At 40.7% G+C, this 27,642-nt stretch overlaps 2 protein-coding genes across 4 annotated transcripts in view; both read right to left on the reverse strand.

Moving 5' to 3' along the window:
* The window catches only part of LOC115781117 (PDZ domain-containing RING finger protein 4), a 152,063-nt gene extending 130,479 nt beyond the window's left edge, over window positions 1–21,584 (reverse strand). Inside the window, exons 1-2 of the mRNA XM_030730547.1 lie at window positions 21,487–21,584; window positions 21,284–21,376 (exon numbers count right to left, since the gene is read on the reverse strand). Coding sequence (XP_030586407.1) covers window positions 21,284–21,376; window positions 21,487–21,531 — 138 coding nt within the window. The 5' untranslated portion in view covers window positions 21,532–21,584. The remainder of the gene's footprint in view (window positions 1–21,283; window positions 21,377–21,486) is intronic.
* Window positions 21,585–23,763: 2,179 nt separating this feature from the next.
* The window catches only part of cntn1a (contactin 1a), a 75,245-nt gene continuing 71,366 nt past the window's right edge, over window positions 23,764–27,642 (reverse strand). For all 3 annotated transcript variants that reach the window (XM_030730542.1, XM_030730539.1, XM_030730541.1), the window contains exons 22-24: window positions 27,431–27,543; window positions 27,169–27,325; window positions 23,764–26,062 (exon numbers count right to left, since the gene is read on the reverse strand). In XM_030730542.1, coding sequence (XP_030586402.1) covers window positions 25,986–26,062; window positions 27,169–27,325; window positions 27,431–27,543 — 347 coding nt within the window. In that variant the 3' untranslated portion in view covers window positions 23,764–25,985. The remainder of the gene's footprint in view (window positions 26,063–27,168; window positions 27,326–27,430; window positions 27,544–27,642) is intronic.

The following is a 27,642-nucleotide window of genomic DNA, read 5'->3' on the forward strand; positions in this document are numbered from 1 at the left end:
CTGCAACGGTGTTTTCATTCTTTTGGAGACGAGTTATCAGATCAGGTTGATGCGAGTGTAGTACCACCATCTCCCAGACACTTCCCGCCCTCAGACTGTAATTAACTGTCAAGGCCGATCTAGAGAAGAGGTCCCATGTCACAGTGTCAGAATGGTTCATTAAGAATCTTAAAGGTGTTTGAAAAGAACAAAGACCAATCTACCCCAGCAACAACTGTGACATGCGGAAACACTGACTCTGATTAACTTCAATTAACTAAACTCTGAAAGATAATCCTGTGGTTTTTATGTTAATACTCTCCCTCCTGAGACTTAAAAAAAAAATAATAATAAAGAGCTCCATCTCTCACTTTTCTCTCTGGTGATAGGATTGTAGTCAATCAGAGGAGGAGGAGAGGAAATCAAACGGATGACTGATGTGTGTTTCTCTTCCTTTGTGTGCCAGGGAAATGAAGCCTCGGCCTTTGATGGCATCGGTAATATTATTATATACATGTCTGTCAGTGATATTGCTTAATTACACAGCTGTGGACAAGAGACACTATCATCTGTATTTTGTTGTGCCTGTCTGGCAGCTATTATCTCACAGGACATCGATGAGGTTGGATATTATTCAGAAAATGAGCAAATATTTCATATTATTGTACTCCACTCTCCATTTCTTTCTGTATTTCTCACTTTCAACCATTTGCTTTTTTCCCCCATTGGCTGACTATTTTCCAGTCTTATCACGCACTTGTTTATGATTTTTCTGCTTCCCTTATTGTGTCTGATTCTTTTCACTCCTTGTTTCCTGCTTCTTTCTCAATCCCACTTTTCTGTGTGTTCAAGCACCATGTGTGTCTGTGGGGCCCTTAACAGTGGTGAGCATCTACAGAGGCACCGTCTCATCCTGCTTCCCTGATTGCAGGCTGCTGTGACACAGTGAGGCAGGGTGGCTCATTGCCAGCCCTCCTGACCCTACCCCAGAGACCACCTTCAACCAATCAACACTCTCATCAACTGTTGGGAGAGACAATCAGAGGGAACAGCACCATAGGTAAACAGAGGCAGAGGCGAAAACCGTGGAGGGGGAAACAGCAAGAAATTAAGCATTTGAGAGAGGGTAGGAACAGAGAGGAAACCACCAAAGAAGAAAATGAGAAACTAGGAGAAAATGTCATTTAGCTTCTTGTACAAATATTCATCTAACTAGAGGGTCAATAGAGAGGAAAACCCAAACAAGCAAAAGGCTTGCTTGTGAACTGCCGCCATATGCTAGCAGATGGCTTTGCACGACTAGAAAATAAAACCAATCTAATCTTCATTTTTAGATACTCATCGTCCTCCCATTCATACTGCAGCCAAGGAAAACCAGCTGAATATTGCTGTATTAGTCTACTCCGCCATGGCAACCCAAAGTAATCAACTCCATATCTTCTAATCTTCCTGCTCATCCTCCCATCGTCATCATCACACACTGCTTCCCCTGCCTGCTAACCCCAAAGATACGTCTCTTCCTTGGCAACCCACAGCAATCTAATTTATATCTAATGATGTCCAACCTCCAAACAAGCCCACTCATGAAAATGAGATTCCAAATTTAATGAATTAATGGGCAGGTGGACTGTGGATGCGGATAAAGAGATTGTTTAAATAACATTACAGAGCATGGGAACGTCTCAGTGCTGAGATTTTATTTTTTTATTCCCCAGTAATGCATCATTGTATTTTCCCTACCCCTGCTCCACAAAAGAAAAGCAACACTAACCATGTACTGCTGCACAGATATAAATGGATGGAGTTGTAGGACATACATTTTTTTTTTCCAGATTTTTTGCTATCCCAAAATAGTACAGTGCACTGCAGTCATGCCAACAACTAAATTGTCAGTGGTTTGTAAGAAATGTTTAACAGCCAATCTTACAACAGGACTACAGTACTGTGCGATGCAAACTCACCAAGCATTAATCAGCATTCTGAATAACAAAGCCCTGTTCATAGAATAGCAGAGTAACAGTTTAACTAAATTGCCTTTTGTTTTTAAAATAACTTTGAGATATAGTGCCTATGCCCTCTGCACCCCCTAAAAGGCACTAGTCTTGCATATTTGAACATATAGTGACTAAGAAACTAAGAATCCTCATTATAAACCTTCGCAACATAACTTCTATCCATAAGAATAAAGGGCAAGCCGATGGCATATCCATTGCAGGCAACCATTATTTCACTAAGGGCTTTAAAATAATACAGTCCTGTCTTAAATTAATTCTGATGTTTCTTAGTAACATTTCTGTCAGCTTGCAGGGTAGGGTACGGGTGGTATCCTCAACTGAAACAAGGTCGGGTGAAATGATGGCTGAGTTCTGTCTGCTCACTAGCTCAGACTGCTGATAAGAGGGCTAATTCAATGGTCGTTTGTGAGAAACAGGAGGGAGATGTGACAGGCGGGAAGTAAAGTGACAGGATATGCGCATCTCCAATGAGGCTAAGGTGTAATGTTTTTAAGAGAAATCAGATCATTTTGAAATGGCCAAGGTGAAACTGAATTTCTCTTCTACACAGTAAGAGATGAAGAAAGGTTGACAGTCGTTTTTTTTTTTTTTTTTTTACATGGATTTCAGAGGAGACCGAAAAGGAATGGCTTCCATCAGCTGCACTAAGGGCGAACAAAGACTTTTCAGCTGTGCTGCCTACAACAAGAGATAAATGTTTGACTGAAGGCTATTCTCCCAGCTGTGGGATCCTAATGATCTGCAGCCGTCACACTCTCATATCTCTTGCGGTACATGAGGCACTGTGACACACTCGATGCTCCGGTCTATCGGTCAGAGCACAGCCATATGTTGTGTGTTCACCACTTCTCTGCAGGTCACAATTATGGCATCGCTCAAAAAAAAAAAAAAAAAAAAAAAAGAAAATCAAACCCATTTTGTGCTGTTTTTGTGAGTGATTCCAAACAACACATTGATCATAAAACAGCTCACACGCTATAATGATGGTAGATATTCGGAGCCTCTGACTGGGTGAGATACTGTCAACACAGATATTGCAAATTATTGACCCATCAAGGATTAATTATGTTTATCTTCTAATCCTCAAATGGAGCTATGTGCATGCCCCTAAATAATCCAGAGCAATACTCCTGGGCTTCCAAATCTGTCAATAACAAGTAGTATTAGCCCTCTATTAAACAGTATACAGTTAAAATTGCTGCTAATGTCATGGCTTTCTAACTATGAACACCCCTGCCCTCCCTTCGCTTCAGAAATGAGCAGCGAGCCACTGCTGCCAAGCTAACAGGCAATAGAGTGAACCTCCATTAGACATGCAATTACTGCCACCCCATTAAAAAGAAGAAGAAATGGTTTCTGACTCAGCCACAGAAATCAAGAGAAATACAAATATGAGCTTTAGCAGTAACCTTTGGCCACGCTCGCTTCTCTCTTTTTCTCTCTCCCTGCACACCGTCACTTCAGCCAACAACCAACCGATCCTAGTCATTAAAAACATATCCATCTCAATTAGACAGAGCATTAAGACTATCCCATGTGAAGAATTCTGAATGGCTATGTCTCTATTCAGACTTATGACAAAACCTGGCACCGTAAGGTAATGATCCACCGAATCCACAGATGGCAAATGGGCACTTGCTTCCTCTGATAGCCTAATTAAAAAGAATTCAAACATAACATCCGTAGTGTTTTCCATTATTTAACTTCTCTGCAGCTAAATGTGTACAACATCACAGAATCACACAAATGCACAGACTGAGCTTCCAGTCCTGATTTCTTGCATTGGTAGGTTGTTATGGAAATTTACTGTTTCAGACGACTCTGGCTGCAAACTTTAGACTAACTTGCTGTCATGTCAAGGTTAATTTCAGTGTCTGCTTTCCCAGTTTCACTCTGGCTACCTGCTACCATTGATTTTGATTAGCCACTGTCCCCTCCCGTTGGCTACAGAGCAACGCTGGTAATGACAGCCCCTCAGATGTCTTTATGTCAGCAGCAGAGCCATCCGTCAGCCTGCAGTGCTGTACAAAAGTGGCTGACGTGCCACCTCTGTGCCTGATGAATGGAGCCTGTCTCTGTATTGCCAACCTCTTTTATCTACTGAGGCAGACCAATCCCTCTAGGTCCACCTATAATCAGTTAGACCCTTTCTGATCCTCGACAAGAGCCCCAACCCCACATCTATTCATGCTTAATGTCAGATAAGAAATTGTTTGTGCAATATATAGCCTGTGAACGTGATGCTCTTTTGAAAAATTGCAGCTCTCCAATCAGGCTTAGCATTTTTTTCCCCATTTTTTTCTTTGATAGATTGCTTTTTGATTGATTTGATTGCTTATTTAACCTTGATAGAGACAGCATGGATATATTGAGCTGACTAAAAATAGACTGGCTACTGCTGCTGGCCATTATGATATATACTATCATGAAGTGGAGGTGGGGAAGTGTGAGATACATGCAATCATAGATGTCTTTGTGTCCACTTAAGGAGTAATATTAATTCAAAACACTCTTCATACAAGACCAAACATTATTTATGAGAAAATGCATTTTACCTAAAATATTCCACCATCTACTATCGAACATTTACGCACGCTGAGGTGCCGCCTTCCCTGTTGTGTTTCTGATTACCTTTGCTTGTTTTTCTGATAACAGTGTAGCGACACATCTAGGAATGTAGAGCCAGGTATGCATCCTCTCGTAGGAACTTATCTAATTTTCTATCCAGCAGGTCTTTGCTGTTCGGTCTCAGTTGATCTGGTTCCCCAGCACCTTCAGAAACAGTGGGGGATGCTCTGCTGACGCTAACACAAACACTTATCTTTGTCTTGCATTTATTCATGTTGCATTTAGACATGTAGTAGTGTGGTTCTCAGCATGGCTCTCCCAATCTGTTGATCCAATAATGATCCAAATATATTCGCAATTATTGGGTGTTTTTTTTTATTTTTAAAGATATTCGTGATTCCCAGAAACTAAATTCCAATGATGACAGTGATTCCCTGGGAAATGCATCACTTGCTTGTGGATGGATTGTAATGGATATAAGTGAGGAGGAGTTTTAGCATGTCCTTCAAACCAGTGTCCATATTACCGCTGTTTCTAGGCTACTGGTCAAAGGTCAAAAACAGTACTGTGTAAAAGTCTTGAGTCACCCTTCTTTTTTTTTTTGTATTTTGCTAGGAAAATGGGAAATAGGTGCAGCAATTTATTGAAGCATGTGCAAACATGCATGCAAAAGCAGAGTTTGTAGAATTCTAATGAGCTATTCTTCAACACAGCCTGAGCAAGTTTTGTTGTAATTTCTTTAAGTAATCTTCAAGAATGGTTCTCCAGGCTTCTTGACGGACATTCAAAGCTCTTCTTTGGATTTTGGCTGCCTTTTGTTCCATTCTCTGTCAAGATGATCCCGCACTGCTTCAGTAATGTTGAATTCACATTTGGATTCATCACTCCCTGAGACCTGTTGCTGCTGATTTTCAGTCCAGTTCTTCTATAAATTGGCATACCTCAGCCTTTTCTCCCCATTTCCCTTCCTTAAGAATGCTTCCTTGACACCACCCTTCCACTGAGACCATTTCTGATGAGTCCTTGGCAAACAGCAGATCAGCTGAAGGGCCAGATGCATCGCTCAGGTTCTGTGTCAGAGCTTTGCTTGACTTTTTCCTATTTTTTTTCAAGCCATGACTTTCACATACCGTTCAGCTGCTGTACATAGTTTTTGTGGCCTGCCATTTCTTTTTTTGTTCTCCACTTTCAATTGTCCAGTTTTGTCATATTTTTAAAGAGACACACTCCCCACCACAGTAAGATATGCTGAGTATTCAGCTAACAGAAAAACATGTAGTTGGTACAAAAATACAATTTTATGCCTGTTAAACTGTGTTATCTTTGGTATTTTTTGCAAATGTGTTTTTGATAGTAACAAAGTTACTATCAGCCTAAAGATAAATTCTTTGTTAAGTTATGTGTAGACACACCTCTGAACATCAAGGGTTCCTCCCTTGAGTTAGGTGCCATTTTTACGCTTGAATGATTCATAAATTGGTGTTAAGTGGTTTAACAAAACAAACAAACAAACAAAAAAACAAGCACAGTCCATAATTATAATGAGGAATTAATGTATGTCTGATTAGCCACAGAGGTACAAAGAACAAACCTTAGAGCAAACAACTTCTGACACCAGATAAAGATAATTTCACCAAAGACATGTCACTCTGAGCAAGAATGTCTTAGTCCATATATAGTGCCACTGCCAGGGTAAGGTTTGGCATGAAAGCCAGTGTGACAGGTCTGTGGGAATCAGAGCGTTTCTCAGAAAGCAGTTTAATTTATCCCCTTGATAGCGCTTGAACTCTTAATGACTCCTCAGCTAGTTCACAGCCCTTTGTGGCCACATGAGCAGGTCTGTGGCTTTCTGTGGTCTAATAAAATCTTAAGTGAGCAAAAACGTCTTTCATAAAGTGTGTCGGTTCAACAGCTTTATCATCCTGGCTGTAGAAAATGTCAAATAGGAGAGCTGCACTGGCACTCCATAAGAACATCCCATAAAATGGCCAATAAAACTACACGGTCGATGAAATTATCTATTTGTTACGAATGTAGTCAAACGTGTTGATTTCTTAAACCCGTCATTAATTCCCGAACAACACATACTTCCTAGAAATTACTAAAATCTCACCTCTCGCTTATTTAAGACACGAGACTTGTATCATTTTTCATTGGATTATTTTTGCTGTTGGAGGTCAGACAGCTAAACTGCACAAACCTTTCCCCAAAAATATGAACAGTACACACTGAAAGGTTTTGCATTCGAGACTCAAGCTTGCTAGAACAGCTCGACGCTTACGGAGGCATATTTTCTCCATTTTTGTTTCTTCTCCCTTAATCCTTCAAAAGAGCACATTAATTAGCACTGCACCAGTTAATACAGCTGTTAACCTGGGCAATCTCAGCAAGCAGGCCTCATGACATGAAAAATAAAAACCTGCATCACTGCAACCAGGACAATAGATCAAAAGCGGCATCAATAAATAATTACATTTAAATGTCTCTTAATGAGTGGAGTTTGCTGACTTGGCCAATGTTTATGACCTCTGATGAAACTGTACGCACAAGGCATCCATAATACAGAATGTCATTAAAGACTGGCCTGTTAATGGCTCTCAGTGCTCTGACTGCCGCGATAACAGCATCCTCAATTACACACTGACGACATGCTAGACCTAGAAATGCAAACACACTGATAATTCCTCTGAAATGTTTTTGGCCTCAGCGCAGCAGATTTGCATTTATTATTGTAATTATGCGTTTTATGGTATGGGATTTGGGGGGATTGTTTTATTAGGTGTATTAATAAAATATTTTAAAAAAATTAAAAAGGATAAAGTTAAAAAGGGTGGGTTTACCCAAAACTAACACAAAATCATGTTTCCTGACTTGCCTCTATGGCAGCTTAAAGATTTGCGGAACCAACACAAACACAATTTTTTGGAAACTTTTGTAGGAGCTTGTTTTGCAGAAAGAGTTTGACAGAAAGTGAAAACTGTTGACAGTGAGGTGTGTGGGTTATCCAGAGGCAAGAGGTGTTACTACTGAATTTTTTAGACATCATCTTTTCATGCCAAGAATCCCCCCAAAATATTATTCACCTCAAATGCGTCTGGGTGGGGGGGGGGGGGGGGGGGGGGGGGGGGGGGGGGGAATCTAACAAATCAAACAAAACTAAATTCAACCTTTTCCCTAAATAAAACTCATCATGCTCATCATCACTCATGTCAAACAATTCAAGTTAGATTTTATGTGTGTGTCTGAGCGTGTGTGTGGCTCTGAACACAAAAAGTGCTCTTCCTGAACCTTGACAGCACTTGTAGACGCAAAGTCAAACGCACGACTGAGGAAACAAAGAACGTTTAATCCAAGAGCGTTTGACGCTCTGAGGTACACTGGCCTCTTATCTACGTGGCACCTTCTTAATTATTCATCGAGGTGCACGTGTGTGTGTGTTTATGTCTCACATACTCAGGCCTGTAAGGTTTTGTGAAATGATGAGCATGATAAGAAACATGAAACAGGTGCAGCGGCGGCACAGCACAGCATGTGGCCACACACAGACACAATCAGACATGCACAAGGGTAAATACATGCACATGTCACTGATAGCCAGCTGCGTGCTATAAAGCACAAAGGAGTATATCAGTTTGATGGTGTCGTGCAGGAAGCGAGTGCGGGGAGCCGAGAAGACAAAAGGGCGACTGCTGCTAGAGCGCTGCAGCTCATTTTTACACTTTTATTGTGGTACACACAAACACATGCGCACAAGCACACAGACCCCTACAACCACTTGTAGAACAATGTGCTGTCTGCTCTTGTTGACAAGCCAAGAGCATTCTGTTACCTCCAACCACACACACACGCGCGCGCGTGCTTGTTTCCTTCAATGTCATGGATATTTATCACTATAAATAATGAATGCGTTGTTGTGGGGCTGTGCAGTTACAAAAGCACTACAATGCTACACATCAGAGGGAAGTGCAGACCTGTGTTTGGTGAAGGCTCACTGAAGTACAAAAAAAAAAAAACCAAAAAATGTGAGCAAATGGAAATAAAAAGGAAAGGGCATTAAATGGGCACTGAACCAGTTCATCAGTAGAATAAATCATTTAAAAATAAAATTCAATCACAAAAATGCCTTTCATACTGACCTTGTGACTGCACCAACAGCTATGACCGATAATCCTGTAATTAGATAGCAGCCCATTCAATGTACATTATTGAAAATTGGGCAATAAATATGAGAAACATGAAAGCTGCCTCACGCTGAATTTTAAAATCTCTTTAAGAATAGCTGATTTTCACATTCACTTTATCCTTATATTAGTGGGCATATTGCATCAATAAGAGAAAAACAGCACTGCAGTAAATGATCTACAAGAAGGTGGCTCTTGCTTGGCAGAGCAAGTACATTATAGCCCATTAAGAAAGCAGCGCAGTGATTGAAAAGTGACTGATGGCATTTCACTCTTCATGTAGCACTGTGCTTCCAAAGTGGCCAGCTGCTGCTCTCAGAGTGTAGAGGTGTTCCTCACAGACCAGCTTAGCAAACTGCGTTGTGTGTCACCTGTTGCAGCAGGATTATTGTGCTTTTTTAACTCGTTACCTGACAATGGTAACTGACCATGATAGAGCCCAATTTGGTTGCAACCTGCTCACACTGACAGTAAGGCCTACAAACCTTAGTGTAAATGGGGGGGGGGGCCACGCAGAGCCAAATGTCACAAAAAAAAATGCAGCACTGTTCCTTCTCAAGGGGTATAGCATGTAACCTAGCTTTCAAAAAGCAGAGATGCTGCAGCAATATACAGTATGGAAAAATGTGTTTTCTGAATATTAAAGAATTTAAGCCAATTCTGCAAGTTCCTGAAAATAAAATTACATGTCTAAAAGATTAATATTAAGTCTTTAAAAGTTGAGCTTGACAGTCTGCTGGTATGCTCTTACTACTTGTTTACACTAAGTACACATAAGTCAGCTCCCATCCTCAGTGAACCAACACTTCTGGGCATTTGAACCATTATCTTCTAAATGCAGACTCTGAACTGGAACATTGCATGGCTGAATTTTCGCAAATCCATGAAAACCCATGTACAGATAAACACACAGACTGACGAAGCATCAGTTGTTCTATGACTGAAGTTTCAAGACAGCATTTTATTTTTAAAATAAATTCTAACTTTTCTGATCTGAGTAACTACTTTGATCCCCTCCTTACATGTTAATTAATACCATCCCACAAACCTGCTACAGCCATCACTGGCTTTAGCTGTGGAGAAAATAAGTAATTCAGCGCATTTAAGCACACTGCACATAATTAGATTTTAGCTGTTCCATGTGACCAATGCTGAGCCCTCATCTTAGGCCCAAATGCTGCCACTGACAAGAGGTAAGATTAAAGGAAATGCAAGATAATAACTTGGCTTGCTTCTGAGACGTAATGTGCAGGAGTCATGGTGCAGTCTACATTTGAGGATATCCTCTTATCACCTCATCATACTTTAACATCAAACAAGGAAGGCAAAACAGGAGACAAAGATAATTCTGCCACGGCTCATTGGGCTGAGAGATGCATTGCAATTTTCTCCACACAAGGAGATTATGTTTAATGGTTTATCATCTGTTGATGAGAACATCGTGTTTCCATGCACAGCAGGTCAACCCTGAGCGTAAGAATTATTGCAATACACCGGGAGGTGTGTGTGTGTGGGTTGTAGGAGCCTTGTATTGTGACAGAAACATGTGCTGGGAGGATAAACCACAAGCCTGCATGGTTAAAGACAACTAAAGAGGTTACTTACACTTCACTTGCTGCTTTAATCCAAGGAATTGAGGAAAAACCCCTCCCCCAACCTCTATGGCTGGATGGAAATGTATGAAAAATAGTCCTGGATTGGCCCAGACAGCGGTCATCTATCAGCACAGTGACAGGGGCCGTTCTCCCACTCTATTGTCCCTGACTCTAAGGGTGTGAATTAAGATGGTCAGAGTTGGGCTCAGATAACTCCAGTCGCCCTGGCTTTGGCCGTAGGTACATCAATCAGCAGACAATACAGTATCTGATCATTAGACATCCTCACCCTACGTGGCAACAAACTTAAAGTATATCAACCAACCAGCCCAGCAGGCCCTTAAAACAGCATTGCATCCCACAGACATTCAGTCCTCACAGAGTAAACAGACTCATAAAATCCCCATAGAAGAGCCAATTATGGCAGGAACCTGACATCTCCTTGTCGTAAAAGCTACAGGAGGCTGTAACTATCGGACAGAATGTAAAATATAGCCAGTTGTTATTGCCACCCATTTGTGGCGATTAAAAGCTACCCTGGAGACCTGCGGTATTGGGTAAGGAGGGCATTCTGAATGCCTTGCCTCACCGTATGGCACAGCTCTGGGAGGCCTCTGGAGGGAGCTCCCCGTGCCAGGCAATCCTTTCTGTGAATGCCTGATTTATCACCAGCCGTCCACAGCTAATGTACCAGGCTCTGTGGCACTCATGGTTGGCCCATATTTGATAGAAGCCTGCTTTATTATTATCTGTACTGGCATCGAAGACTGAGCAGCTTGTATTATTCATAAGATCACCCACATTTCCTCATTGAAACATGAGATACATTATGCAGAGTGCAAATGCAGGTTTGATTTATGGCCTTTGGTTCTGTACAAACATACACATTGATAAGATGGAAAAGGACCCTTGAAATAATGTAGCCACGTAAAGCAGAAAAAAAAGAGAAAGAGGCTAAAAGTGGAGCAAAAATTCCACAAGCACAAAGTACCAAAATGATGAATCACGCTGCCTGCGTTGTCGCAGAGAACAGCCCACTACCCGTCCAAAGGCAGCTGAGTCAAGACAAAGAGAATATCAAATTACACAATCACTCAATACACTACTAGATGAGGGTGGGAAACAAACTCTTATTAAATTCTCTTACAATGAACAAAAACATTGTCTCTCCATTCATTTTCAGCATGTGTAACCCAGAGCCAATTAAACAGGCTTAAAAACAATAAGGACTAAAGCTGCTGTCTGCAACAAGGGGCCAACTATTCACTTTGATTAGCCACAGATTGCTGGCTGACATCGATTTTAGCCCTCTCTCTGTTGGGAAGAGGAAATTTCTGTCATTTGTATAGACGGAGACTTTGTAAGAATTCCAACACATTATCTCAGAGGAAACAATCATGCATGTGAACAAAAATACATACAATCGATATGTCTTGCTGTTGTCTTCTCTTTTTTTCCTCTCTTCTTACACACAGACACACACAACTTCTTTGTCTTTCTTCATTTCCCTCTATCTCCACACATATGCAGCCAAAACACACTCACATTCACAGCTAAACACCTCAAATCGCCCTCATCAGTAATCTGTGAGTGTTCAGGGCTCTGATAGTCCAAGGATATTGATTTTATAATGCAGCAGCATTCAACAGTCATTTGCAGTGATGAGGGAAGACAATCGCAGCCAAATCATCCCTGGCATTCATTAGGAGGCTAACGGGAGGAAACTAACTAGTGAGACTCTATTGAAACTTAATCAACAACTGGTGCAACCTAATGGGGAGAACAACGAGCAAATCTGTCTTGGTTCTTCCGGCGTGTCACTGTAGCCAGTAAAAGTTGTAATACAAGTAAAAAGAACTTCAGTGTTTCTTTCAGCTGTCTATACCACATGTTTATGCAGAGATTCTTGCTTCTGCATCCGCCTTTTGAAATATATAACAAAAAAAGGCAGGGTGGGATGCTGTTCTGTGAGGGGCTATATGATCCACTTCATACAAATGCACATAAGAAAAGCAGAGTCCGTAGCTTAGATGAGTCATACTGGGAGAAAGCCTAGACTGAGAGAGAGAGCACAGCAGCACCAAATCCTTTCAAGTATCGGAGAGATGGAGATCGTCTATAGCACTGTGCTCTTATACACCAAGAAAAGACACAATTCAGGATTTTAAAAAAACAGCACATTTCATAAATATGTCCAAATAGACATGACAAAGTGTCAGCTCTCTCAGTAGTATAGTTTAAAATGACTTTTGACTTTAAAAAAAACAAAAAAAACAAAACAAATAAAGACCACTATCACTGATGACTGCAGTTGGTGCAAAAGAGCTCCGAGAATCAGATACACACAGCTGGCAGATGTGCAGCCAAACATCAAGTTCTCATGACGCAATCTATCCTAATGAGGTTAATAACTACAAATCAACAACACTACCAACATCTTTGCAGGACTGCAACTAACTGTGAGATCCAGCGTACACGTGTGTACTTCCTGCCATCTGCTGGTTACACCGTGCTGTTGCATTGAGCCGTCGACCTGTCCAGCACAGTGCTTGCTTTGCTTGATTTATCCTTAATCTGCCAATCAAGGGCCACTTAATGAGAAAGGCATGACATACAAAAACAATGTGTTCTGAATGCGGGCAGGCCGCAGCGAAGCCAACTCCAATCTGGAGCACGGCGATAGTATCAGATGTAGTGAGAGATTAGCGTGGTTCTCCGTTAGCGCGACCAGATGGAGGTCTGGTACCAACACCGGTGCTGTGACCTCAACATGCTGACTCAACACCACCAGTTGTACCGTGGTCAAATATATCTGGCTCACAATTGGCAGCAGTTACACAAACACACATGCAGATTGCTATCAGCCTCCTTCTCTACATGGTGGAGATCAATTAGTGGGAAATGAAGCAAAGAAACACTGACATATGTGCACCCTGGAAATTTTAAATCATGCACGCATTTTAGGCTGCCACACGCTCATATGCTCTTACTAACAAACGTGTGAAATTTGCTGTAATATTCCCTTTTTGCCATTAAAAATAGAAATGTGTATGTAAGAAGGTCATCTTAAGAAACACAGCAACACTTGATCAATAATACAAAAGTCTTAAATGAGGATGTAAAAGGAAAAGCATTTAAAATTTAATCTCAGGGATACAAAAAGAATCCAATAAGCCCACAGGATGACCTATAATAAGTAGAATAGCACAGATAATGTGGTCACTGACTATGAAATGGCTGCATAATTCTTAAGATTTCAATTATCCCTTTGTGAAAGAAAAAAAAAACATTTAAAAAGGCCTGCTTGATACACTTACTCTCCTTTCTAGATGTTGAATCTATCAGAATTAAAACTCCTGATCTATCTGCAGGACAACAGCAATCATAATGAATATTTATAGTCAATTTCTCTGCAAGTCCATTTAGCTAATTAAAAAGTGTCCTTCGTTCCAGCAGAAACATGAAGGCGGTGATTGGAATAGAATTAGACTGCTCTATCTGGCAACAAAAGTAACACACTAAGCCTGTCACTAACTTGTTCCTAAGAGGTCGCGCTACAGTGGGCAAACACCAATTTCTGGCTATTACTGAAAGAAGCTACTTATTCACTGTAATCAGAAAGACTTTAGACTGGTGTTCTTTGTAAAGCCTTCTCTGCTGTTGCTGTTCAAAGTCTTATTTTCTGTAAAAATGCGATAAACTGAGTTCTTAAGCCAGGAATGATAGAACAAATCCATCTTTATGAGCTAAGATTTCTGGAAGAGTAGCTCTGGGTTTCAACAAGGTACACAATAATGAGCTTTGATTGTTAAAGAGGTTAAACAAAACTCATTTAAGCAAAATGTCTCTATAGTCACAAATTTCACACTGTCCAAAAGACAACAGGAACATGCAAAGGAGCAGTTCTGCACCTTCTGCAGTGGTTCTTATTCTGTTTTTTTTTTTTTTAAAAAAAGGGTAAAGCTATGATAGAATGATCAAATGCTGCTACAGACAGCAGATGGTTTTTCTTTTTAATTTTTTCCCAAAGTAAAAGCCACATTAATTCCAAAGACGTTACTATTACAGTTTTTGTTGTTGTTTTTCCAGCTTATTATGTTTATTCTGCAAACTTTATTCATTCTATGCATGAGAAGGCAAGAACCTCAAAGAAAAATATCAGCGTTAAAAAATTTCTCAGTTTCTCTCAGGTCTGCCTGCGTGTGCTTTGTGTGTATTGTCTGTGTTGTCTGAGCCTGTTCATATGCGCATGGATTTCTTTAAAAAAAAAAAAACGAAAGAAAAAAAACAATCCATATGCTAATGTGCGTGCAGCTTTGAAACAAAATGTTTCACTGTTTTCTATCCGACACAGGCGAGCTCTGGCCTTCAAACTGGAATCAGAGCAGGGACTCAAAAGGCTAGGTCTGTTTTGATCCCTCATCTTGGCAGGCACACAGTGCCATGCCAGTGTTTGCTAATACCCTGAACGCACCTGGCATATTACACAAGCTTATATCCCATTCCTCAACACCTTCCTAATGTACTGCGCTGCTCTTCCCTTTTACAGTTGGTTCTCTGACTACATGGAAGCCTCTGCCCAGATGTAATTAAGCCCTAATCCTCCTGTTGACAAAAGCAGAGGCAGTCTTAATTCAGTTTGCACATGAATGTGCAGTACACAGTCTGCAGGAGGCTTTGAGAATATGATGCATGTCCACTGAAAGGCCAGAGGTACTATCACGATCGAGGTCGGGGATAATCCACGGAGGCTTTTCAAACACTGGGTTCATCTGTAATGAATTCAGCAGTGGAAGGCTCCAATTTTGCCTTCAGGTCTAACCACAACATTACCTCATTACACACTCCTTACAACCTTTGCACAGAACCATGATGCAAGTGACCACTGTGGTGAGTATGTGTATGTATACACACACACACACACATACACACACAGCTGTTTGTGCACACATAAGTACAATGCTGACTCAAGGCTTTCAGTGTAATCTCCCTATAACAGCTGTAGTTGCATGTGGTTAAGCCACATGTTTATCAAGTCCCTAGGAAATCAGTGGTTCTGTGTGAGTTCAAAAAGCATCAGGTAACTGACTAACCAAACCCCCCAGTGATGGTAAAGATGGGAACAGAGGGGGCGACCGAATTTGGATTTGACCACAGAAGATCAGTTGTTGAATCAGCTTCACAACAAGCAATTTTCTCGACTGGCTGGTTGCACGAGAGCTGCTGTGCACAGAGGGGTTTGTGAAATCAATTACAAGTGAAGTAGGAGGCACAGATATGTATATCCAAGTGTGTCAAAACCTGGATGTGAATTTGTAGTGCACTTGTTTGTCTGCATATGTAGTGGCCATGAGTAAGCAATTCCACATGAAAGTAGCTCACTTCCACAGTAGGAAGTGACCTGGAAATTTCATCAGTTTCTTTTCAGCTTCCTAGGTTACAGTCTCTTTGACACAAGGCTCTTTTCCAGATGTTGGTTGTTGAATCCTGAACTTCTACAGTCTACGGTCTACAGTCATTCAAGTGTGAGTAAGGCCAAGTGTTTTCCTCCAGGATAAATGAAATGATCAATCACTCCACTCACTGAGTGCTTCCTGTGGTACACCTGAGAGCAGAGCGACAGTACAGCACAGGACGGAGCTGTAATATACACGCAAAAACCTCAGTCCCGAAAAAAAGATCTCACATTAACACGGTTTTCATCCTTGATTACTTTGAGAACGAGAAGTCCACAATCTGAAACCTTAGGACAATGTCTTCTTTTCATGAGAGGTGCTGATAATTATAAAAAAAAAAGGCCCCCCAACCCCAAAATAAAATAAAATAAATAAATAAAACTGTTCATTTGAGTTCCAGCATCCCACAGACCGAGCTCTCCAACATCCCATCGGCATTTAAAAAGAGGCCTTTCAGCAGGTGGGCACAAGCTACCCATAGTGCTCCTTCTTACCAGCATGGTGGTCTTTAGCAAAAGGTTTTCTTTTTCACACCTCCTGCTTAAAACAACAGACCTAGACAGCTAAAATAAACTATGCACACACAAGCTCTCACACACACACACACACACACACACACACACACACACACACACACACACACACACACACACACACATATACACACACATGATTTACTCTGCGTTCACTGCTTTTGGTTGTGTCCAAATACACACCCTTGGAATCTGGAATATTCTAATCTCAATATCTGGCTCACAGCTTTAGGAAAAACATCTCATTTGCCAAACCAACACCTATGAAAACACTGCAAATTCCCTCAATTAATGGAATTTCCTGTAAATATGCAGAGAAGCGAAAGTACGGCATTAAACAAGACATCCGCTGTAAGTGGCACTGAAGAAATTAAGTGCTTATCTACATCAAATATCTCTTAGCTGATAAATTTAAATTAATCCAAGATGAAGTTTGTTTGGCACAAAGTTTGTGCGTGTCTGTCAGATTGGACAGGAAATAGGAAATGGTGAACAGGGCGCTCCCTCTTTCTCGCAGCAGAAGGACAAACAGTTTAAGTGGTATAAATTCTGGGTAAATGGCATACCAAACAGAGCAGAACAGGTACTGGGGAAGGGAAAAAAAAAAACTCCAGAGGGCTAAAGCATACAGAACATGACGGCCCATATTTCCACTACTTATCACGCAGGACTTGAAAAGGTCTGATTGACTCGATTTGTATATCAGCTGAGCCCAAGTTTTCTAAATCTGTCACCTTTTAAGGAAAAAGTAAAGAAGCTATAAACCGAAGACTGAGCTATTTTCTGAGACTATGGGCATTTTCTTCCAGTTTAGGCAAAGTGTTTTGGGAATTGGAGCACAAGGAGATTTATAAAACTGTCTAGACATGCAGTAAAAACACGGTTCAAACTGTCACCATCAGACATCTGCCTTTGTGTGCTGCAATATACAATTTTTTTTCTATAGTTCTCAGGTACTTAAATGACTTTTTTTTTACCTGCAACCTGGCCAGCACTTTTGCTTCCAAGGGAATTGGATATTCACTTGTTTGTCAATTCATTTGGGAACGCAAAATAGACAAGAAGAATATAATTGACTGAAATGAAAGCAGATGTTCTATTACTGTGAACCAATCTTGTCATCTTTTGTTATGGAAGCAAACAGACTGAACTGCTTTCGTCTCCTGCTGTCACGCAAGACAGAATTTTGATGACACTGATACTTAAGTTGGGTTCTCTCCATTCTTTTGCCCTTTTCTCTTGGTATAAACAAAAAGAAGAACTAGCTGGATCTCTCAAACCCGCTGCACTCCCACTCTCAACCAGTTTAAAAGGCCTTCGAAAAAAAAAAAAAAAAAAATATATATATATATATATATATATATATATATATTTTTTTTTTTTCTTCTTCACAGGCACAGTATGGGTCAAGAGTGCAGATCTGGGGGTCAGATGAGAGGCATGGCGGGACTGTTTGTGCATTCATCTGGCTTTACACAAACATTACATGGGCAACTGAACGTTGGTATGTTTTTGTAATGCTGACTAATCCTGCTGCTGTTTCAGTGTTGTGCCTTACTTCCATTGTCCCTTTTCAACATAGCAGAACTGCCAGCCTGACTCAAAGCCACTGATTGGATTCAATGTCAGGCCAGTGAACACACAATCAGCTGGATCTAGATCAGTACATCTCTGAGTTGCATGGAAAAATACAGTGTGAAGTCACAGTCAAACCGCCATCCACTGCCATCTCACAAACGTTCTCTGTCTTCTTTCTTTCTTTTCAAGCACATTACTAGACAAATCAGCAAGCTGCTGTCTGCAGGAACCAACCCTAACCATCAGGATCATCAACAAAAAGTATTTTCCTTTCCATTTTAAAAGTCTCCTACATTACTGAAGGATTATTTTCATAGAAGGTGCAATGCAGGCTTCAGCTTTGCATTAGTTGTCACCAATTACATTTGTTGTTACACCCCCTAAACTTGGATTTCAAGTAAGAACAGAGAAAGTTTCCGCTTTCTGGATGTCACAGGGCCATCTGAAAATAGCCTTGTAATGTCAGACTTCAATGTCAAAGTAACCAAAACACATTTAAGTGAAGGCGGACCGTAAAAAAAGTGAAGGGTTGCTGCCATCTTTTTTTCAGCTAGAGTTTTAAGAGAATGGTCAGCTTTAGTAATCAGAACAAACTGGTTCATAAAATGGCTCAAAGAGAGCGATGCCATGGAGTATCTGAAGGGAAATTTGACTTCTGTGATGCTCAAAGTCCCATAGCACAATACACCCTAAATAATCCATTAAATTATCACCCCAAAATAATTGAATTACAGCAACTCACTACTGCAAAACTGACTTTAATTTAAGTGAAACAGTAACAGTAAAATCAAACTATCCCAGCTAGTGGAATAAAGACTGTAAAACTTTGAGTCTCTGTGCGACAGTCCACCTGCCAGTGGTGTGGGGAAGATCAGCTACCAATCCTACGACAACAATGAAATTAACCCCCCTTGCACCACTTATGTAAAAAAGCACACAACTCTTTTGTTTTACTGGTGCAAAATACAGATCCTGTACTGTACATAACCCTATGTAGCTGGAGGTGTTCAGTAAACCTAGAGAAAAATTTCCTTCCAACGAGAGGAAGCAAAAAACTCATCTTAAGCTCTTGTTAACTTTCTGACATTAGACAACATTCGTTGGTCGGTCTCATCAGTAACCTGACAGATCTGTGTGCGAAGCAGGCGATGTGAGCACTTCAACGGTCTTTTGCACGTTCTGTAACGCCATAAACAAGCAATTCTGCATGAAGTTTTCAGTCCTACATCAGTCCCATCAAACATTTACAGTGCAGCTGAACAATGAGCATCCCTGATATCTCAGTGAGCTTTCTGGAACATTGTGAGCTCACGCTTGGATAGCATGGTGCATCCAGTTTTGCGCACACCTGCAGAGCCCAGTGCCCGCTCATGTATCCTGTCAGTAAAGCAAAAGCCGGAAAGACCAAATGCACATTTTCACAGATTCAAATTTTCACTCAAAATATTCAATAAATGTAAGTCTGTGTTATAAATTAGAAATGAATGCAAAAAAATAAAAAAGAAGTATTTTGACTGACAGCCTTAGACATGCTGACCACACTATGTACCCACCAAGTCTGTATTTCAGACATCCTTTACCCTGGCTCATAATGAGGAGGGTTTTGTTTTACCTCCTTTGTCTGAAATGAGAGAACCATTGCTTCAGTAAATTACAACACATTTTCCATTTTAGCACTATGTGTGCCACTCTGGGATGGAAAACGTGACAGCCATAACTAAAAGGGCTCAATAAAGTGTCATTAGGCCTGCTTTCCAACCACACAAAGAGGCCTTTGACGATCCATAACTTCTACTGAGATGTTTACTAGTCACCCAACTGTATTGTCCATGCAGACAGAAGAACCATCACTTCTCCAGCAAAGTGGATTTCCACTAAAATTGAAAACTATGTTTTATGAACGGCAACCCAGCACTCTAACATATTGGAAAATCCATTTGGAAAGCAAAAGAAAACACAGAGAAAAAAAAAACTATTAAAGACATATTAGAAAGGAGTATTTAGACAAAAAAAAGAGAGAGAGAGAGCTGAAAATAGATGCTGTGTTGCTGCCCGGGGCTGGCAGAGGAGAGTTTTCCACATTAATCAAAAGTGAGTCTGTTGCACTCAGAGCACGCTGCAGGCAATTAGAGAGATACTTTACGTGACCATTACCACGATTAAAACCATCCACCTCCACCAGCAGCCCAAACACAACACAGTCCCTGGCCATAACGCAAACTTTCAGGTTACCTCGTGAGCTTACTAAAACAAGAGCTAATGTTAGATTTAGGAGCCACGGGCTTAATAAATCTCTGCAACAGCAAAGACGCAGGAGCAGTTACAAAGCGTGTCCGTGCAGTTTAGCCCATCAATTACATATTGACACGGATGAGGTTGTCGTCAATTACGCAGAAATTACACCCAGCCTGGAGAAAACACATTATGCAAAAGCACAGAACCAAACAGGCAGTGATTAACATTTGACAACACAAGTGAGAAAGTGTGTTGATTTTTTTTTTCTCTAGCAGAGCTGCAACAGTCAGCGAGCAGAGTCGTCACTCGTTCTCCCAGAAAATTAAACAAACCTCATTTTAAAAGAAAATATCGCAACATTAAAATTCCAACCTTTCTAGTCTTCTTTTTTTTTTATTATTCATTTATTTATTTTAATTTGAACAGATATTTGAAGATGTAACCTTGTTGTTTGGAAAATGGAAATCAATTCCTTTAGGAAAACATTAATACATTAATAGCTTATCAATGTATTAATTGCCTTCAGTGTTGCATGTTGAAGTTAGCAAAGTGCATTAAGTTAATATAAATGTCATTCAGCGACTCTTCTAATAAGTTTCAGCATTGGTACACGTTATTTTCCTCTGTGTAGGTTAGAAAACACACACACAGAGGATGCAGTGATTAGATGAAACATGTATGCAGGTGATCATTTGTCAATAAACATACAGTCTGACTGTAAGAAATAAAAGACCGTTCTACACCACTACACTAAAATGGCAAATAGCGGCTGTGTGAGGAGAGATTACCTGCTACTGTATAAACATTCTTCAGACAGACTGCTACACCCAGAGTCAACATTTACAAACAGAATTAAGTGGCTGTGGGGTTAAACCTGAGCAGACGCAGCAGGTGAAACACAGCAGGAGAAACAAGTCCTTGATCAACACCAGAAGTGTCTTAGTGGACACTAACAGATACAGACAATAATTCAAAACTGCACTGTTGCCTCTGGGCATGTTGTGGATAAGCACATTTAAAATCATTGTATGTTCTGCGGCTTTTATGAATCAGCCACATTTCCCAGCCATATCAGCAAAACAAGCTTAAAGTCTGAGTATGACACTGAAGGAAAAGCTGTTATCAAGAGTGCACTTCTCTTACCTGGTTTACCTGGTGTGCTCTGGTTTGTTCCTGTGGCATTTCCTTATTATCTGATGTCTTGCTCTCCATGTCAGCAGCTAGACTGGAGTCACTCTGATTCAGTCCAAAAAAGAAAAGAAAAAAAAAACCCACAATGTGGTATGTTTATTAACTGATAAATCAGATTTTTGCGCAATGTAGCCTTAATTAATGGTCTCTCTCACCTTGCAGTAACCACCTATCTGTTCTGCAATGCTGCGGATGTGCATCAAGTACTGGTGAAGTCTCCTTTGATGTTTGAGTGCGTCGAGTTGAGCCTGGTTCTGCAGAGTTGACACCTGGGCTAAAAATGACTGCTCCCTCCTGTTCCACCTGAGCCTCGCCGTCCTGGCTTTATGTTCCAAAGTTGCGCTTCTCTCCTCCAAAGCATCGGCAACCGTGCGGAGCGCCTCCACACAGCAGTGCTCCCCGTTATTCGTGTTTAGTCTGGACAACAGAAGACCGCATCCTTTCTGACAAACACCTTCAGCGCGATGGGACTTTGTTTGGGACTCCATCCCGCCGGAGTTTAAAACTTGGCTTACCGGGTCCTGTTCCGCACCAGCACTTGGGCAATCAGCGCACATAGTTTGCCAAGGCGACAGAACAACGAGCTCGGACAAAGTTCTTTAAATTTACAAGTCTGAACACATGAAGGCGTGCGTGCGCAGAAAAATTTGAGCGCTCTGCGCTGCTCTCATCGAGCTGATTGGCTGCGCCACTTTTCGCACCACATGACAAATCTGTCTGAGCATCAAACTTCCAGCTCCTGACTTCATGCTGATGTTTCTGATCAGAGTAAATATTTCTGTAACTTTTTCTCTTTGCGTAGTCAATATGTTGCTTTTGATCCCGTTGATATATGCTGTGCAGTGTTTATTTAAGCAGATTCCCACTCTGTGAACGAGATTTATATCAATTCTTTATCCTATCATCCTTATAAGTTAACATAATTTAACGCTATAGTATCATCTTGTTATTTTATATACCGCAGTTTCACTTAGTTTTGTGCAATTTCTCTTAATAGTGCGCAACTGCAGTGGTGATGTAAATTCGTGTGTTATTGATCCTCTCCAGCAGAGGTCGCTCTTTATCTCACAATCTGAAATGATTAACTTGCACTTGAGTTAGTCAATTAGGCAGTCCAAATCATTATTGGAATTATCACTGTGCCTCCTCCTCCACTATTAATTCATTTTGCTTATTAACACACTACACGTTCTGTAATAGCGGAACTAGTCTCAGGGGTTGAAATCCTTCTTCACTGGCACTGCAATTATGTTGAAAAAAATCACTGACTGATTTTTTTCACAACACGGCATACAGCAGGCAACTCACACAGCATCACATTTCAGATCTCCCTGCAAAGCAGTCTGTTTCTGCTCTGCTGTGTGCACCACTTTAAAGTGTGTTTTGTGTTGTCTGAGCTGTCAGAGAAGCGGTGTCGATTTACAAAGGCAATAGTACGATCTGTCCAGGGACTGCACACCTGTCTGCAAAAACACGCGCACAAGAAGTTGAGTAGAATGTTTCTTCCTCGTCACTCACTGCAAATTAAATGGTTGCACTTGTTGCATAAATCAGTTTTAAACAAGTACGGCTGCATTTGAATGGAGAATAAGTTTGAATCCTGGTGTGATGTAGAGGAGCAAGCAGGCAGGCTGAACCCAGCTGCAGCCTTTAAAAACTGTGAGTGTGTTTTGCGGAAAGTGTTGCGCAGCCACCTGGGATCAGACCTGTCACAGAGGCCATATGCTTGGACTGATAAGCCACTAAATCACGGCAGAAAAAAAAAACAGTTATCTCTGCCTTTTGTTCTCTCTCTGAGCTGATTTCACTGAAAAACTGTTAAGGACCTTGAGTGAAATGACAAGACGACCAAAAGCTCAAAAAGAATCTGACCTAATCCACGAAGAGGAGTGATATCATATATCTGCTGGATAACTGATAGGACACGAATCTCCAACAGCTGTTTCTCCTTGAAAAACTGGGATTGGCCTTATCTGTAATGGAGGACAGAATGAAACACTATCGCTGATATATCTGGTACTGGCTTTTTTTTTTTTTTCCTTTTTTTGAAAAAAGGGGATTGACTCAGAAACTGATAGCTAAAAATAGTTGAGATGACAATGACATGCCTACAAATGACAGATGACGCTCTCGATTCTCTTATTTGATACAGTGTTAAAGCTGAAAGACTGCTGTGCTACTTGTGAGTTGCTTAGTTATAACAATTAACAGTGTATTTTTCCATGGCACTTGTAAAACTACACTTTATTTTTTAATAATTAAATGCTTTGGCCTTTTGAATTTCGATGCCAGATTATGGCCCCGTAATAGATCCGTAGTCATTTTAATCTTTTTCCACAACTCAAAAGCAGTACAAGTCAGTTTGTAGTCATGGTGTTGAGTGTACACTGAGAAGTTACTGCAAGAGTGACAGAGAAAAGAGCCGAGCAATATAATAGTTAACTACACTTTTATTGTTCCTTGTCCAGCCAATGAGAGGTTCCAGTTTCATCCCTCATATATGCCATTCATGTCCAACGAAGCACTGAATTCCAGCAGACAGCCAAACATGCTGCCACAGCCACCAGTGATGCTATCAAATCCCAGCCTTTGCATGTGCGAGACTGCGGGACCATTTCTGAACTCTAATGAGTGAGATTCCTTTAGTCAGTTTAAGATTTTCTCTCTCTCAAAGACTTCGCACGAGATGACCAACTTAATGAAGCTTAGCAGCTAATGAACACATCAGTCTAGGATCTATTCCTCCTCTGACATAAAGGGATGTCACTCAGGTATGGAATGTATTTCACACAGAGAGACTGAGAAGTCGCTATGATGTAGATGTGTTGCAGAGTAATGTACCACTTGGCCTCCAATCTCATGCATGTTATAATTTTGAGCTACTGCTTCTTCCAAAATGTCAAAGTTCAAGGCATTCATGCATTTGGCAACTTTTTTTTTTTTTTTTTTAATTGTGGCATGAAGAAAAGTCGGGAAAAAGCACTTTGTGGTGGACATTGATATTGTCACAATGTAGAAGTATGACCAGCATCAGTCACACAAGAAAGGAATCAGAGGAACTCAAAATGCACCATTTGCTCCTCAGGTTGAGAGAAATAAACTGTCCAACCAGAGGTGGGTGAAGACATACAAATATAATATTAAAAAACAAACATGACAACAGTCAATGTTTATATATCTTTGATCATATGTTAATAAAAAGACACAAATGTATTCGAAATAACATCGTGAGCTTTGGGTGAGCTCTTACAGCTGACTTGGATGGCTTTGCTTACCTTCTGTTTTCTAGCGCATGAAAAATGAAATAAACTGGATAACGGTTACATGTGCTAAGCAAATTATCTTGTTAGAAAATATAAAGTAGCCACATATAATTCAGACATTGCACAATTACAGGAGGGCACGAGCGTTGCTGTTAATAGCGACTCTCACACAAACCCATAAACAAGAGATATTAAAGGAAACCGATCACATTAAACAAAATGCCAACATTCGTTTACAAAGCACCAGATGGTTCCACTGAGGTCCTAATGATACAGTCAAAACAAAGTAGATTTAGTTTAGATCACTAGCATATTGAAGCTTTCAGCCTCAGACCAACATTGGCCTAAATGTTGCAAAGCATTTACCACAGGTGTACAAATCTCACCAGAGGCTGCAAGCAATTGAAAGAACCACATTGTTACGCACATTTTAAACTGACTTTACATGTTGCTCAGTTCACTTCCTGTTCCTGTGGGTCTGTTTCCGCTGAATTCTGCATCCAAATATAAATGTGCCAAAATCAGTACACTTTGAACCATTTCTAAATTTTTCCCCGTCAACAGGCACACAGTTTAAAGTGGTATTAGTAGAGCTTATGTTAACGGTTTGGAAGTAAGCAGCAATTGCAGGTTAAACCAATCTGCTTCTCTTTAGAGAACGCAGTCATGTTAGACAGTAAAACAACATCAGTTATTGAATATGTTTCAAAGTGGCATTAACTGCTCCTTTTCTCTAGGTGCGTTTTAAAGGATGCGAGAGGTTGAGATTTGATTTGACTGTATCTCTTTAACAGAGGGTGTGCTTGATTTAAAAAAAAAAAAAAATGCCACTTAACAGCAAGTCATGAAAGACATGACGATTTTTTTTATAAACTCGTACACTTACCCTTCACAGTTACTTGTTTGCCTTATACTATGGAATGCACTGTAGGAATGATTTTCCAAAACATCACAGATCAAATGACGGCAACATACAGCATCTTTAAATAAGAAAGCACACCTTTGTGATTGAAAATGACTGAACAGCCAACCTGTGAGAAGTGCAGTGTTGACACTTACAGACTTGACCCATTTTAAAACAAATTACTGTGAATGATAAGTGCAGTCATTTATATAAGGCATATTTTTAAAGTTGACAGAACTCCTTTGACTCTCCTCCAAAGAGGCTTTTTGTGGATAAATAAGGAATGTCTTTGTCCATTTCCAATTTTTCCATTTCTGTGTCCATTTCCACAAACATATTCCAGAGGAAAGGGCCGGAACATGGCATCCCAGATTACACAGCGGAACCAAAAGATTGTGGAAAGAGTCTCAATGTCCTTGCAGACATCAACCTTAAGCAACCATAGGCGTCTCCTTCACAGGAACTGAAGACAGAGATGGCGCTACATTCAGAGGTTCAGGCAGAGGAGAGCCACAAAGAGCAGGGAGAGTACGCTGAGAGACTGTGTGGCCGAGGCACCCCCACCTGACAGAGAAGGAGAAATGAAGGTGTATCCTCATCAACAGCTGGAACCTAAACAACAAGGCTGCACATGACCCCAAGCCCCCAACCGTACCAAGACCCTGTGTGTCACTGTTGCTTTTGCAAAATCGTATTTTCAAACGTTTCCCTCTGCTGGGCGATCAGACAAATTATGAACACGATTTGCAAACTTTGAGTATCCTAAATCAGAGGAGGAACAGTACTGTTATTATCACTGTTGTCAACACCTAGATTTTAGTCTCTTCAAGACAAAAAGGTTGACGTGCAACTCAACACAGTGCACCTCCCACCAATCTTCATCCATCAAATTACGACCACGTTTGGTGTGTGAAGTGTGATATACCCCATCTGTGTGGGTAATACCTTAAATGCCCCACTATTTGTCAATGCCCAGCACTTGAAATTCCTCACGGCTGAAATTTCCCCGTCTGTGAAATCAAGCTGTCAGGTGGGGTCTGGACTGAAAGATAAGGGATAAGGAAAACCACAGGAGGGGTTTCCTCTTCTCATCAAGATCAATTACAGAAGCTTAAGCTTTTCTATGCAGTCGGCCTGCCTGTCAGTCCATCAGCCAGTGAGAGGATCGAGTCAGTGGGCTATCAAGGCTTTAGTCACGGGCCGTCTTAGCTCTCCAATCTAAAGTATGTAACCAGAAGTGGCAGCTCTGCTCTGGCCCATGGGAACCCTCTAGCTGTGACAAATGATAACCTACTGCAGACTCTGAACCTGTAATCCCACTAGCAAATGGCAGGTCAGGAATGAACCAGAGTGTCTTTCCCCACAGGACTATGGATTTTAAATGTCATCAGATTACTTTTTTTTTTTTTTTCCCATCTGAGTGAAACTAAACCTGGGTGATGATGGCAGAGTATTTTTCACGGGCGATTATTCTCATGGAATAACAGTAATTTGATCTAAAAGATAACAATTCAAAAGGAAGGGAAATGGGTTTTTTTTTTTAAGTTTATTTCTTCTTTTAAAGGGTTTATTGAAACACAATCAGAACAAAGAGACATGTTTACAGAATTTAACACCAGAGCCAACAATAGTAAACCTAAATCTCACTTTAATCAACTCAAAATAATTACCTGTGACCTGGATTTTGGTCATAGCCCCATCTCCTCCCTCCGTGTGTGCCCGGACCTCCACCACGTAGTTCCCATTTGCAGGTAGAGGAAGATCAATGGACCGCTTAATGGTGGTGTACAGAGTGCCTGTGGATTGGCCCTCCTGCCTGTATAGTATCTGGGTATGCACATATGTATAGTCTCTATTAGTAGAGAAGGAGAACGTTCTCAGCAGCTACTGTTTTATTTCAGAGATGAAACAAAAATATTGAAGTGTACTCACTCGGTACCCATCTATTGATGACTCATTAGCCATCGGTTCCACTTGTTCCCAGGCAATATTTACTGACTGACCTTTCAGTTTTTTACTTATTATTCTGGGGGCTCGATCTGGTGCTGGTAAAGTCAAAACAAAGCAATCATTAATACGCTTATTTTTTTAAATGACTCAAATCTTGTCTGCAGAATGGACTGTTCTCAGTGTATTCCAAGCAG

This window comes from Archocentrus centrarchus, chromosome 6 (genome assembly GCF_007364275.1).
Source record: "Archocentrus centrarchus isolate MPI-CPG fArcCen1 chromosome 6, fArcCen1, whole genome shotgun sequence".
Classification (NCBI taxonomy): Eukaryota; Metazoa; Chordata; class Actinopteri; order Cichliformes; family Cichlidae; genus Archocentrus; species Archocentrus centrarchus.